The 14583-nt window shown below is 48.5% G+C and overlaps 3 protein-coding genes across 3 annotated transcripts; 2 read left to right on the top strand and 1 right to left on the bottom strand.

The window, feature by feature from the left end:
- Positions 1 to 961: 961 nt before the first annotated feature.
- F5891DRAFT_1034795 (uncharacterized protein) lies at positions 962 to 6381 on the bottom strand. The gene is made up of 15 exons (XM_041361780.1): positions 6243 to 6381; positions 5825 to 6187; positions 5565 to 5773; positions 5098 to 5516; positions 4163 to 5039; positions 3945 to 4106; positions 3422 to 3814; positions 3171 to 3368; positions 2827 to 3118; positions 2517 to 2767; positions 2174 to 2463; positions 1999 to 2120; positions 1617 to 1948; positions 1081 to 1556; positions 962 to 1026 (listed from the first exon to the last, which is right to left on the bottom strand). The coding sequence occupies exons 1-14, from the start codon at positions 6316 to 6318 to the stop codon at positions 1275 to 1277; spliced, it is 4266 nt and encodes a 1421-aa protein (XP_041225799.1). The 5' UTR covers positions 6319 to 6381; the 3' UTR covers positions 962 to 1026; positions 1081 to 1274.
- A 1448-nt stretch (positions 6382 to 7829) lies between these two features.
- F5891DRAFT_1034787 (uncharacterized protein) lies at positions 7830 to 11829 on the top strand (the record flags this gene model as incomplete). Its single annotated transcript, XM_041361779.1, has 9 exons — positions 7830 to 8247; positions 8296 to 8384; positions 8435 to 8605; positions 8656 to 8680; positions 8738 to 9352; positions 9407 to 9773; positions 9830 to 9950; positions 10003 to 11148; positions 11196 to 11829. Coding segments are annotated over 9 exons (3278 nt in total), but the record flags the coding sequence as incomplete, so codon positions are not given.
- A 231-nt stretch (positions 11830 to 12060) lies between these two features.
- On the top strand, positions 12061 to 14536 carry F5891DRAFT_1034782 (major facilitator superfamily domain-containing protein). The gene is made up of 9 exons (XM_041361778.1): positions 12061 to 12191; positions 12246 to 12386; positions 12444 to 12671; positions 12729 to 12794; positions 12844 to 13004; positions 13072 to 13206; positions 13262 to 13421; positions 13478 to 14024; positions 14078 to 14536. The coding sequence occupies exons 3-9, from the start codon at positions 12519 to 12521 to the stop codon at positions 14326 to 14328; spliced, it is 1473 nt and encodes a 490-aa protein (XP_041225797.1). The 5' UTR covers positions 12061 to 12191; positions 12246 to 12386; positions 12444 to 12518; the 3' UTR covers positions 14329 to 14536.
- The last annotated feature ends 47 nt before the right edge of the window (positions 14537 to 14583 follow it).

The following is a 14583-nucleotide window of genomic DNA, read 5'->3' as shown; positions in this document are numbered from 1 at the left end:
TCGCTCATTCAAGGTATTTCGAGAACCAAGTGCCTTGATGTGAGTCGCTGGAGGCTTTGCTGGTAGAAGAACTCTCCCTCAGTGTTTGGAGCCTCTCACCAATTTGTGAACTATAACGTATATGCTAACATCTACCTTGTATTGAGAATAGGGCAGTCTTTTTGTTGCTATATAAATCAAGTATTTGCGGCACTGTGTCGCGTTGTGTCTGACTGCGTAACAAGGTAACAAATTATGTGTGATATATCTTGCATTTCATTTAGGTAGTATACTTCGTGTTCGTTCACACAAGGTGACATTTTCAAAAAGTTGCAAACGCCCGAAAATCTATCTCTTCTTCAGTATGTCTCCCATTGGCTGAGAAGTATTTTGATATAATGCCTGTCGCAGTTGCTTCATCCGCCAAGTGCAGCTCTTGTGATTTGGTTTGCCAACCGCTTTTTGAATGAAGGATTTTGGACGCTAGCACTTTGTAGCTGCTGCTCGAGCGGCATGGCAAAATCTCATTTAATACAACAATTTCCAATATCAACTCACAGAGCTCCACCTGCGCCGTGAATGCGAGAACTAGACAACACAAACCAGATGATCAAGACTTTCAACTGTCATATTTTAACCGAATTTTTTCATGCAAGGCATGGTTCTATTGGTTTGAAGATTGCAAAAGGGTGCGGTATTCATGTAAGTAGCGACCTTTGTGCTCGTCTTGGCAATAATGGTTCCAAAATCCACTTCATGAATTGGCATCACATTTTTCATCCATAGACTAGTTCACGTCTTAAATCGTACATAGAGGCTAGGGCAACTTGGTTTATTTATTTTAAAATTCGTCTTTCCTTCATAATGCCAGACATTTCCAAGTAAACCCCCCCACCAGATTTACGGCGATTGTTGTGATTACTAGTAATATATACTTACATATGAAATTGTAATTTGTTCACCGATTCACTGATGTTCTTAGCAGGACCTCCCTCGACGACCGCGGCGGTTTGCTCGCTCGCTATACGCAGCTCGATCGTATCCCTGTAAGTCATGATATTAGGTTGAAATTTGCCATCGCTTGACCATTCAATTGCAAGGGAGACTTGAAGTGATGCTTGGCACTTGCAAATGGTCGATTTTGAGACATCAGCGGATTCTTATAAGACCAGTTGATAGTAATCGGCTACATTTTGGTCTCTAACCCTACCTACAGTATAACAGTAAACAGCAAGATAAAGCCAGGCCTGACAAGTCACAAATAAGTATAAAAACTCGTAAAATCCTTGCTCGTACTAATGACGAGCACGTTTTCTCCTGAAAATGATTTCAGTCAACGGGCTCTGTTCTCGAGGGGCTTCATCTCCGGGGGTATCAGCATCACTGTTAGCTTCCATAGTTTCAACTCCACTCTTCTCTCCAGCATCCTCATCATCCTCATCTGTCCTCTGCCGTTTTCGTGTAGGTGGAGGGGTGATACCATTAGATACAGGAGGGACAGGTGGTGTCTTTGTCGGTGACCTGCCATATGTTGCTTGGGGACGAGAATGATTCCTCGGTGTGGTTTGTTCTTGTTCTTGTCCTTGTTCATGCTCTTGTTCTTGTTCGTGCTCTTGCTCTTGCTCTTGCTCTTGCTCTTGCTCTTGCTCTTGCTCTTGCTCTTGCTCTTGCTCTTGCTCTTGCTCTTGCTCTTGCTCTTGCTCGTGCTCCGCCTGGACCTCCGGCTTAGCTTCGGGTTTTTGTTTTTCATTGGCTTCTTCCTGAACCCCAGCCTCTGGGTCACTTGTTTCAAGCTCCGACAAAGACGAGGTAGGAGACCGTTGGCGGCGTAGAGGGCGCGGCTTCGGGCGTGGTTTCGGGGCAGGAGGTTCTTCCTCAGCTGGTCGAGGTTCTGGTTCACTCTCTGATTCGTCGCTAGTGACCATTGCTGCACTCTTTGCGCCTTTAGCCTTTCTACCTTTTGCACCACCTGGTAGAGAGGATAAGGCGGGAAGCCTATTTCAGGTACGTAGTACGTACCTTTATCCTTTGCCATGATCGAAGACAACTTCTTCTCGTACGCTCGTTGGGATTCCCAAATTTTGGATGATGGCGGAACTTCGATCTTAGCCTGAGCAAGAACTTGATCCATATGAGCTTTGCTAAGTCATTTTGTCAGTTAATCCCGCTTCCTTTCGAAGCATTTGCAACCTACATCTTTAAGGCGTCTCTGCTATCGACAGCAGCCAGAAGAGGTTGCAAGACCCTGAAGAACAAGATAGCTGTTTTGCGCCCCTTTTTATTCTTGGCAGCCTCGTATGTGCCAATGCGCTTCACAATCCAAGTTAGGAGGTTCGTATGTGTTTGCACGATGCATTGGCTGTCAAGCTTCTTGATAATCGAGAGCTGTGCACCTCGGATCATGAAGCTCTGCCCGAGCTGCTTGGCGAGAGCAACCACATGGTCTTCCCCGCGAACAACAGAGTCAAGGACAAGTGTAAATGACTGGATGAAGTGTTGTTTAGCGACCGTCTGCAGACAAAACGCATAAGACATACCTCCTTCAGCGCTTGAGTGACAACATCAACCACAACATCGCCATTCTCCCGGTACATCCCTTCTTCGCGCAGAGAATCGATGATTACCTTCGTGCAAAGATCAAATGCAGGTCCAAGCCGTCCAAAATGTGCGAGTAGCACAGCGCTATGTCTCACATGCACAGCGCCTGCGCGAATAGCCCTTAGGAACGTGGAAATCGTTCCCATGAACACGTACTCTTGTTCGAGACGGGTGCGCGTCAGTGGCTGCTCTGCATGTCATGACCGAAAATCTCAGCGATCGACAAAAGTACCTGACACAAAGACTAACCTTTAATGGCAGGCGACTTAGCTTTGATTTTACCCTTCTTGCCCTTCGCAGGCACATTCTCCTCGCTTGAGCTCGCTCCGCTTTCACTTGCCTCTTCTTGCCCAGGCGCCTGTCCCTCTTCGAAAAGCTCAGCGTACTGCTCAATCGCGGCTTGGATGAATCCTGCACAGCGATACTGCACCTCGTCATCAAGCTCAAGTGGCAATGCAGCAGTCGGTAGCACACGTCCATCCGGCGTCGTTGTCTGTTCCGCGCAGAAAAGAATGTGCAATGTCATAAGATTCTGGAAGGCCTGGAAAAGTGTCAATATCTCCCGGGTCGGAAAACTAGTGGAAGAGACATACTGCACGTTTAACAGCTTCGGCAGTATTCGACTGCGTACCAACGGCGTATTCTACCAACTTCTCGAGCAGAGAGTCCCGTTGCTCGCGCAAAGTTTCCATATACTTCTCATCTTCTAGTGTCGCCTCCTTAGCGTCGGGCAAGCTCCGTGTCTTCCACATAATATGTAGCCCGAGAACCTGCAGCCCCTGCTCGATCATCTACACCATTCCAATTAGCCACACTCTGACAAAGCACACAAAATAAAACTCACCTTCTCTTCTTCCCTATACCCCAACCGTCCCCGCTCTACGAGTGCAGCAATAATATCCCACACACAACTCTGCTTCCCGCCCTCGCTCTCTTCCATCCATCCGCACATATCTCTCATCCCTATTAGTGCACACACTCGCGCGCACACAGCACCTAGCGCAAGCACCTCATCCTCATTAAATCCGGCTACCTCGATCTCCTCCCGTCCGCCAACAGCGTCACGGAGCTGCGCTGCAAGCTCGTCCTCGAGTTCCAGAATTTTTGTGCTGTTGGTGTTGCTGAGCGAGGGACAAGAGAGAAGGTGCATGATGCAGGCGACAGCAGAAGCGAGCACCGTTTGGGCGGAGTGGGAGAGAAATTGCTTAGTGATGTCGTCCCAGAGATTGGCGTAGGCCTGTTGATCACACGTGAGTATCGCCGAGCAGGCAAAAAAGTAAGAAGAGTGTCAGAGAACGAGAAGAGGAAATATTCGAGAGACTAGATAACCGAACAAAAGTGGATCAAAGGTGTCAAACACAACTCACAGTCATCATCCGCATCTCCAGATATAGTTCTATGTTCATTAAGGGTGGGATTAGCAACACATTTGCAATCCGGTTGGCGTCTGTCTGGTACTTGATGAATAACCTCGGTAGACCCTTAATCAGCGCACGAGTGAGATCTGACATCAGCGTCTCGTCCTCGCCCTGCAATCAATGAATCTTAGCCTTCAAAGTCATACTCGATAACCAGAGGCACTCACCTTTTTCGCAGTGCCAGCGAGAGCTTTTGCTCTTTGAAGCGACGCAATGAGCACCTCTAGCAATACACTTTCCTCTGTCTCAGTCAGACGCCACGCCTCGTCTACGGTGTTTTTCGCAGAAGTAGCGATGGAGTCGTCTGCGGCATCCAAATCCTCCTCGCCCCCTCCGGCAGAGTGATCGAGCAGTAGCATCTCAAGAAGCCCCTCCCACCCGCTCGCAGAATCTACATCATCCCACAGAGCCTCCACAGCAAGCGCCGTACGCCCCTTAATGTCTGTACTCATAGCCACTCCTCTCTGCGAACCGTCCTGACTCCCATCCTCTTCCTCCACACGCTCGCGATCCCAACGCACAAGTAACATTGCCAGCGCCTTGGCGCCCGCTCGTTCCTTTCCTTTCTCGCCCACCTTGCGTCCCGCCAGCCGTTCCTCAACAAGTTCATTCCAGAGACCCCCAACAAATCCTGCCACCGCCTTCCTCACGCGCACCTCGCTATCGAACACGAGCTGACACATCTGTTCTCGTTCCTCATCTTCCAGCAAGCCGTGTTGGTCGACTGCACCTAGGACGCCAAGTACAGCGGTGCGCACGGCGAGCTCTGTATCGTGCGCTGCCATCTCGAGAAGGCGGGGCTTGAAGCGCGCGGTGAAATTCATGAGGCCACTGATGTACTCGGCCTGTGCGTAGACTGCTGATAAAGCACGGACAGCTTCGAGGCGGACGGGCGTGGCACTGTCGGAGAGAACCCATCCAACATAACGTAGGTAGGACGCGTCAAGGAAATGGGCAGGGTAGTGTGTAAACCAATGACCCATTGCACGCACACACTCAGCGCGGATGTGCGGGTCAAGATCGCGGTACCTGTGCACGAAGACACTGGGAAGAAGGCATGAGTGAAAGAATCTAGAGTAAATAGAGTAAACAAGACACTTACCCATCCACGATCTCCTTCAGATACTCTGCGAGGGCAGCACGACGTTTCCTCACCTCCGCCGCCTTGCCATCCAGGTCCTTCTCCCTCACATTTTGCGCTTTATTTGCTGCGCGTCTCTTCCGTTCTCCTTCGCGCTGTCGTCCAACAACCTCCGCCTCTTTCTCAACTGCTGCTGCTACCTGACACAGCGCGGTCTCCACCTCCAATGCAACTGCCGTTGCTGTATGCCGGAAGGCTCGGATCTGTGAACTGCTCATCGCAACGACCCAGGTCTGCAATGTCGTTACCATATCACTCGTGTACAGCGCTCCGACGTCAGCTGCACTTAAAACCAGGCGTGAGATCAGCTCACTCAAGGACACTCGGAAACGCTTGAAAATTGGCAACTTGGATGTCAAGGGGTATATTGGTGAATTTTCCTAGGTAATGTGAGCAATAGCTTATGCGTCAAAGTGTCTTGCTCGTACCTGTTTCAGTCCCTCAGTAAAGTTATCAAGCGAGTCGACAACACCGTCATAGTCTAGAACTTCATCTGCATCCACTGAGTCATTGCACCCACATGCTCGTAGAATACAATTGATAAGCTCTGCTTGAGCAGAACCCGGAGTCTGGGCTAACGAGTCCAAAAAGTCCTCTGCGGTAGACTGTAGTGCCGCGGACGGATTCATGATAGCGTCTATAAGAAAAAATGAACAAGGTAGATACAAGGTAATGGGTTCCGACGCACTGAAAAGAGGATTGTCTGCAGAAATCTTGGTCTCAGTCGCCAGCTTGTCTGCATCGAAGTCCCCGTTGGCTCTAACTTTACGTTTGGCAGGTTTAGGGGTTTTCTGAGGTTTCAGCGCAGTATTCTTCGCCATGCGTGGTTTCTTTGGAGGTGGAGGACCCTTAGATTTCGCCTTTGCTTTACGTGACGCAGTGGCCTTTCCCTTCCGTTTGGCAGGGCGGGTATCTGGTTCGTCGTTGTCGTCGTCAACTCCGTCAGCATCATCCTCATCGTCTGCTTCAACCTCAGCGTCACTCATTTCCTGTTCGTCTACCCGGTCGTCCTCCTCCGCATTGCGTTTGCGCTTGTTCGGACTTTGACTTCCTATTCGTGTATCTCGAATCAACGGTACCAACGAAGAAGATGAAGGGGCACGGACCTGAGGCATAGGGTTTTACTTGTTTTTTATCACGCTGAGAGCGTCGTGGGGCTGGCGAGCCCTCAACGTCGGTCATTTTTTGAGAAAGTTGAGTAGTGGAGTAAGTATTGAGAAGAACAAGAACGCGTCCGAAGTCGCGTGGACGCGTCAATCAACACTTTTTGCCAGGATCCTCTTAAATTATAACCCTAACCCTAGGTTCAATGTGTTTGTTTCACTGTTCCTTTTGTTGCGTTGATCGTATCGCGAATTCAATACGCCAGCGAGTCCAGTTGTACCCAGAGTCATGCAAAAGGGTTATTTCAGTGGTACTCGCGATCGACTGTCGACGTTCTGGAGGGAGTGATTTTTTGACCATCGTCAACCTCCTCAGTCAGGTTGCTCATGACGCGACTAGTAGGAGCCTTTGAAGACTCCAGTGTTTTGCACTCAACCGAGTCAATCGTTCTAATCCTCTCATCCTACTTCAAGATCACTGCCTGCCACTTGGTCCTCTGTGGTCGACATAAGTTGCAGATCGGTCGTGAGGGGATCAGTTTGCAGAAGACACAGCTCGACTTTTGAGGTGAGCCTGAGTTCGTGACTTTGCAGAACCTTGGCGATTATCAGTAAGTAGTTACCCCGTGCACTTTTGACCTCGTGCTGCTATTGATGTTCTTCCACTACAATAGAATCCAGATGCGCCCAATAACCTGGCTCTTGGGAAATATTCTCCCTATCGTTCCTGATTCCTGCCCATCTGTGTTTCATAACAATAGGCGCCAATGCAGGGTCTCAGAGTTACAAATAGGCCAATGGGCGCCTGCCCTCGATTCAATGCGGCGGTGCCAGGGCAGCGTTTTCCACTGCCCAGATAGACCGAATCACTGGCGCTATATCCGCTTTACTTGTTTGTAAATTTGCGGGAGAAAGCGGTTGCGGTGTTCTGTTTTTTTGATGATGTACTACTCTGACACAGTGAATGGGTGGCTCGTCAGAACAGTCGTTTGCAAAATAGGCTCTGCTCTTGCTCTTCTCGGCCCACCTCCATGATCCCTTTGCGCATCATCATCTAAGTATTTAGATGCGTCAGCCGACACAGGGCCCGGGATCACTAATCAAAGGGGTGCAAGCGAGAGCGTAAGGTGAATGAGAGGTGGGATGTGGCAAATCTTGGAAGCGGATGGGCAAGGGTGTGGGGCGTAGTTGGAGAAGGCCCAAATTTGATATACCCTTCTGGGCGTCAGGAATTGGAGGACCGTAATGCTAGTGGGTTTGTGTTTAACCCTTCAGGAAGGCGCCTTAGCTCTTTTAAGTCGGACATCCAGGAAGTGGCTCATGGTACTCCTAAGTTCGCAAATCAAGGGTGCGTCATGGAGTGCTTCCTAGCTTCATGTTCATGATCTCAAGCTACTCTTGGGTGAAATTTTTTATTCCTGCAACTCAATCATATATCACATCATACTCATTTATCTATGTAGTCCCTCGTGTGCTTCTTATCGATTCGATCATCGATGGGTCCCCCGCAATGCCTCAGCGTTGCAATGGACTACCGGCCCGGGGCGCCTTTCCTTAATTTAAAGTCGCCGTGGTGGTTTTCCACTGCTTAGATGGATCCCATCACCAGCGGTCTCACTATTCTTCAGCTCATTCAAACAATAGCCCAAGCTTCAGCTCTTTTGTATGGATATGTCGCCTCCGTCTGCAACGCCGACTCATCCTGTCAGGGTTTGCTCAATGAGCTCAGTGCAGTTGGTGGCGTCCTCACCACAGTTATGGCGATCGAGAGGGGCGACTCTCTTCCACCCAATCTCAGCCATGCACTTTCAACCCTGATGGCTACAGATGGGCCAGTCGCTAAATTACTGGTGGAACTGAAGAGCATTCTGCCAAACGAACAGGCCGGGAAAATGAAGACTATTTCCAGATTGACGTGGCCATTCAAAGAAAAGGAAGCAGGCGCAATCATCGATAGATTGAAAAACTACTGTGGCGAGATTACAAAAATTCTAGCAATTGACACATGGTGATCTTACTCGCTCGTGATGATCGCTAATACTAATGCTATCGCAAGGAACACGCTCAAGGAAGTCAAGCATGAAATCCAGCAAGTCAATTGGACACTCCAGGAACATTCTGCTGCACAAAAGGTGCGCGAACAAGGTCAGTCGCTGACTGTCAGTTTCCTCCTCGATCCGTTCAAACATGCACAGCCAAGGAACGTCGAGAGTTACTTGAGTGGATGAACCCTGTGTCTTGTGAAGAAAAACATGCCACCTCTCGTGGCCAGCGCAACCCCGGGACCGGTCGTTGGATTTTCCAAAACGATCAGTTTGTGGCTTGGAACAACTCGGATCGCGCATTCCTATGGTTGAATGGCCAGGGTTAGGTTTATCATTTGCCATTGCTTGCAGGTCGCTGATACTCGCAACAGCCGGTCATGGAAAGACTATCCTTACGTAAGTTTAGACTCCTCTGGAGAACTTTCAGAGCCTACATGGACTTGTGATTTTCAGCTCAGCCGTCGTAGACGAAATCCAAGGTAGCAATCAAGCAGAGCCACAGACGCTCGCCTTCTTCTATTGCAATTTCCGAGACGACAGGACGACAAACGCGGCTGCAGTATTGCGCTCCTTGGTTGTTCAGCTGCTCCAACAATCTAAAGACGACTGGATCGCAAAGATAGGCGAGCAGCAAGAATCGAACACAGAACGGGACCTTGATTCTCTGCGAAAGCTCTGGAAGCAACAACGCGATGGAAAGCCGCATCCCACAGATCTGGGGTTTCTAGTGAAGCTTCTTGTTGAAGCGTCTACGCTAGTTTGTCGACCAGTCCTCGTGATTGACGCCTTGGACGAATGCAGGGACTACCCCGAACTGGTCGGGCATCTTGTGAACCTTGCTGAAGACGCTCGATTACGACTTTTCGTTACCAGTAGAAGCGAGCCAGACATCCAAGACACCTTTTATGGTCTTCCCACCATGTTGCTGAAGGACAGCGCAGAACAGATGAAAGCAGATATATGTGCGCATATTACTGAGCAGCTTAACACTCGGAAGAAATTATCACGCCTACCCCACGAGCTGAAAAAGACAATTTTGGAGAAATTGTTAGAAAAAGCAGAAGGCATGTAAGTAAAGCAATTTCCACTCGCTTCTCGGGGAATCTATTGTATCATACGCAGGTTTCGCTGGGTTCAGTGTCAACTAGACGAAATCGTGGCTTGCAAAAGACGTATCGACATTGAGGCGGCCCTCGATAACCTTCCAGCTGGACTCTACGAGACGTATGATAGGATTATTCAGGCTATTAAACGCAGAGGACGAAGTGACTACCAAATCGCCCGGAGTTGTTTGCTTTGGCTAGCCGGCACGTTCACCCCGCTGACGCTTGATCAACTCAACGAAGCGATGATGATTAAAGTCGGACAATCAAATCTTAATCCGGACCTTGGTGTAATGGACCCCATGGATATCGTAGCCGCCTGCGGAAGCCTCGTCACTTACAACGAGCAAACTCAAGTCGTCACTCTATCTCATTATAGTGTCAAAGTACGATATATTAAACTCCGTCATCCTGCTCTTCTGCTGATATACTATGCAACCAGGAATATTTGATCAGTCGTCCTAATAACATCTTCAAATCAATCTCAGACATGCACGCACGGATCTGCGAGCTCTTGATCACGTATGTGTTATGCGACTTTGTGGATGAGATCTGCGCAAAACGTGCAATACTATCTTTCACGTACAATGAGCCGCGAAGCTGATATTTGGATAGGTGAACATCCAGCTATACGACCATATTTTTCGAGACATGGTGCTGATGTTGCCGATGTCAGCAAAGACCATCCGTTGCTAAGCTATGCAATTCTAGGATGGAAGCACCTTGGACATGTTTCGCATGAGGATCCGGACGTTATGCGCGCCCTGTCACGGCTGAACTTGGAGTTTCTTCGAGACAAAAAGAAACATCGTGTTCTTGCAATTCAACAGAGTAGATTTCGCTCCATTACTACTACTACCAATAGGTGGTTGAGTGCTGCCGTGACTTTACCCTCACTTCTATTCATCCCACTTGAGCACGGCAAGCCGTGGATGGTCGAATCTCTAGTCAAGCAACACCCCTATCTCCTGGACGTGGATGTCGCCCCTGGTTGGGGTTCTCCCTTCATGTTTGCCATTGCCAAGAGCCCTGACTGCCTCAGTATTTTCCTGAAGCCAGGCGACCACCTCAACAAGCTTTCTTCCATCAGCCCCTATTCATACGGAATTTGGATTAACGACGGCTCCTATGCTCCAATTTCGTGGGCAGCTGCGACTGGTAGCGAAGTCGCCGTGGATCTCTTGCTGTCACAAACAGGGGTCAACCTACCCAATGATATCCTGTATATGGCTGCTATGGCGAACAAACCATCACATGAATCTATACGCAAATTTCGCCTGCGCGGTGCGGATGCCAATTTCACAGTTGACGGACACACCCCTCTCCATCGTTTCCTCTCCAATCGGCCATTCGCTAGCAAACACCAATCGCTACACATCGTAAAAGCGCTCGTTGAACCATCTTGTAATCTTTCTTTGCAAAACCAGACTGCCCGAACAGTACTACACATTGCTCTTGATAAGCATATGGAAGATATTGTCGCATACCTTCTCGAGCAAAACGCTGGGCTGTCAGCAACGGCGACTCTGCTTCCAGACATGTGGAGCTGGGCTACAAACAAGACGTGGTTTCCCAAGGTCCAAGAAGCGGCTCTTGCTGCTGATCAACCATACACCAGAATCAAGGGAAATGTTGGTGCTACTGCGAAACCCGCAATCGTCGAGTTTTCAGTTGCAGCCACTGCCGGCCGCGATAATCCTAATCCGATTGGCGCTGTCGTTGTTTCAGCGATACTCCAGAGCGAGTTCGAGGGGTCAAACAGTGAGTAACCACTTCCACTCAGCCGTATAATTCACCGATTAGTGAAGTCATCGGCATGTACATTGATGCCAAGCTTTCATATTGTAATCAGTCACTTCAAAAGAAAGTCCAAGACTACCCGAAATATGATTCCCCCGGACTCAAGATAGAATTTCTATGGGAAAGTGGACAGCGTGTCTCTAGTCGCTTGTTCAACTATCATCAAGAAGACGAAGTTACCAGGATGTTACAGCAGTTAACCGAAGATGAAGATTCGACTGACACCTCCCTTTTTCTTGAGTTGGACGATCCACCTGGCCCGTTCAGCGAAATCCGTGTCTCTGAATTTGAGTACGTACTCGACATCTATAGAGGTCCTTTGCCTTATTCTTGACGTATGTGATAATTCTTCCCAAACATCCAGTGTCCTCATCTTTAACGGACAGGATACTATACCAGCGGTCATCAATCATATATGTGAAGGTCTATGCTAGTGTAGCTATACATCCGTCAGTTCATTGTTTGCCGCATTGTTTGAGCTTTTCATACACGATCGTAGTACGAGTACGGGGAGGTTATCAAACACCTTGTTTTGATCAGAGCAGTGAACCACTCTCAATAATGTTACCGATGTATAATACGATGATGAGACGAACATAAGCGAGTCTACGAGGTGTCAAGATGCTCGTAGACGTACACATAGCGATAACGAGAGAGACGAGGCTCAGTGCTCAGCTGGCGCTCAGCCTTTGAATCTTTGATTTGTAGCACTTTTTGATCGTACGTACATAGTTCTTCCAGAGTTCCTGGCGAAAGACAGCTAAATTTGGGCTCTAAGCCGGCGCGGTAATGGCCAAATCAGGAAAGGTTGGTATCGGGCCGAACTTCCGAAGGCCTTCGAGTCAATCAACTTTTGAACGACATTTTAGAATTGACCAGCTAGCCGCTGGCCAGCCTGGAGCCAGTGAATATGACCTTTGACTCACAAGAGTTTCGGCTCAGCATCGACTCGATGATGGCTATCCGCCATTCAAATTGCGCACTTTGGATGGCTGAAGCTTCAGGTTTGGATGTTGGCAGAGGTATGTACAGGGAACTGAACCACCGATCATTTCTAGGTCAATGATAGATGGAATAATGCTTGTTCGTTCATCGATACTGTCGAGATCGTTCCATTATTTCGTGGGACTGACGACCAGCCTCCGGCTTCACTTAGAAGTGCTATTTGTAGTTATAGCATCACTTGAATGTGACTCAGTGTGAGTCGCATATCTTTCGCTTATATATTACATTAATCAATGTACCAAGCCTTGTAGTAGTATCATACAGAACCTCTACAGGTTTCTTTCTTCCATTCATCACTTCCCGAAGGGTGCGATCGATCGACGATCATGTCCCAACAACAGCTGGACGAAGAGACGCCTTTGCTTCCCCTGCAGCGGAAGGCCAGGACACCATTGCCTTGGCGTCAATTCTCTATCATACTGTTTCTCCAGCTCGCAGAACCACTTACCTCACAAGTTATCGCCCCCTTCGCACCTCAGGTTTGTTTTTCCATGGGTGAATCAATTGATGAGTATTTGATGCTCACCGCGTACCAGTTAATAAGAGATATCGGCATTACAAATGGCGATGAAACCAGTGTAGGATACTATGTCGGACTGATGGTGAGTCTGACTTGCACCATGCTTATACCTCACCTTCAAGTATATGCAGTACTCCCTATTCTTTGCCACACAAGCGCTCACCGTTCTTCATTGGAATCGTATATCGGACCACATTGGACGGAAGCCTGTCATTTTGACAGGCCTGTTTGGACTATCTATCTCGATGTATTGTTTCGGTCTATCTACAACATTTTCTGGACTCGTACTAAGGTTCGATCATTTTGTTCTCCTGTGATAGTTCTAATCTATCTTGTTTCCAACACCCTCCAACACTCAGCCGTGCTCTTAACGGTGCTTTGAATGGCAACGTTGGCGTAATCAAAAGTATGATGGTGGACATTACCGACTCTACCAACTTGGCCCAGGCGTATGCATATATGCCTTTAGCTTGGTCAACGGGTGGGACCATTGGGTATGTACCTATGTGATGATCTATATCGTATCTGGAAATGATATAATCTTCGCAGCCCCCTTGTAGGTGGATTGTTATCACGTCCAGTTGAACAATTTCCGAACGTCTTCGGTCATTCTCAATTCTTGAAGACCTATCCATATTTCCTTGCATGCGCTGTACCTGCCACCTTCTCTGCACTGGCTTGGATCGTGACCTCCCTTTTCTTGCGAGAGGCGTGTTTTTTTGAACTAGCATCCAAGCATAAGAGTTGATGACATATGATTGACAGACTGTACCCACCAGGGTGACTCTTGGGCGTTTTCTCAGGAGCAAATACCACAAAGATACCATCCCTGGCCCCGTGACTCTAACAGGATCAAGTGATTCCCTGAGCACAGAAGATGCTGCTCGACCTGCAAACGGCGATGACTCCAAACTATTACCTCTTCGCTCGCTGTTGATTCCCAGAGTGATCATAGCTGCTGGAAACTACGCTGCTTTGTCGTTTCTTGATATCGCATTTCGTGACGTACAACCTCTGTTCTTCGCCACACCGATAGAGCTCGGTGGGCTGGGATTGGATCCTCCGCGAATCGGCAACATCCTAGCTATCTATGGTGTGATCAACGGCTTGTTCCAAATCCTTTTCTTCGCCGATCTGCATGACCGGTTCGGCTCAAAGATAATATATTCTGCGGCAATGGCTGCTGGAGTTCCAATGATTGTCATTTTCCCCATCCTCAATGCTGTCGCAAGAGTACAGGGTCTGAGTTTCACATTATGGGCGATTGTTGGCCTGCAACTTGCTTTCTCGATGATATTAAATCTTGCATATGGTCAGTTCCTACATCGTATCACTATTCCTTATGTTGACCACGACCTCTTTCAGCTTGCGTATTTATCTATATCGCGGCAGCGTCTCCGAACCAAGCGTCTTTTGGTGCAACGAATGGGATCGCTCAGCTGGGAGTATCGATCGTGCGAGCAATCGGCCCCGCATCCGCTACGTCCACGTTCTCGTTATCTATCAAGAATCCCCACCACGCATGGGTCATCTATTATTATATGATTGCCCTGGTCTGCATAGGGATCTTCGCATCACTGTTCCTTCCTCGGCAGTTATGGAAGAATCAAAACTAACGGCTCTTTCGTTGAGTAGATGCTACTAGAGTACGTGCATATATGGGAGAAGTTAAAGAAGGTAGACTGTTGACCTCCTCCATGGCACCTATGCCGCAAAAGAGACTAGCTGCACCGGGGGTTGGCCTAGAATTCTTGTAGACAGGATATATAATGTATATTGTGTACGTAAACCAAACACTGGCTTCCGTACTATCGAATGTATAAGGTGCAACGCTGAGTGCGATATATGAAAAGCGCGAGTGACCTCGCATC

Source organism: Suillus fuscotomentosus (genome assembly GCF_016647785.1).
Source record: "Suillus fuscotomentosus strain FC203 chromosome Unknown F5891scaffold_28, whole genome shotgun sequence".
Classification (NCBI taxonomy): domain Eukaryota; kingdom Fungi; phylum Basidiomycota; class Agaricomycetes; order Boletales; family Suillaceae; genus Suillus; species Suillus fuscotomentosus.
The sequence above is the reverse complement of the archived record's forward strand: the minus strand, read 5'-3'. Positions and strand labels throughout refer to the sequence as shown.

Excerpts from the sequence above, each read along its gene's own strand:
- F5891DRAFT_1034795 (XM_041361780.1), bottom strand. The coding sequence starts at position 6,318 with ATGACCGACGTTGAGGGCTCGCCAGCCCCACGACGCTCTCAGCGTGAT. Across the intron at positions 5,774-5,824 it reads TGCAGACAATCCTCTTTTCA|ACGCTATCATGAATCCGTCC; the intron begins GTGCGTCGGAAC and ends TTTTTCTTATAG. Across the intron at positions 2,768-2,826 it reads TAAGTCGCCTGCCATTAAAG|AGCAGCCACTGACGCGCACC; the intron begins GTTAGTCTTTGT and ends CATGACATGCAG.
- F5891DRAFT_1034782 (XM_041361778.1), top strand. The coding sequence starts at position 12,519 with ATGTCCCAACAACAGCTGGACGAAGAGACGCCTTTGCTTCCCCTGCAG. Across the intron at positions 13,207-13,261 it reads TCAACGGGTGGGACCATTGG|CCCCCTTGTAGGTGGATTGT; the intron begins GTATGTACCTAT and ends TAATCTTCGCAG. Across the intron at positions 14,025-14,077 it reads GATATTAAATCTTGCATATG|CTTGCGTATTTATCTATATC; the intron begins GTCAGTTCCTAC and ends GACCTCTTTCAG.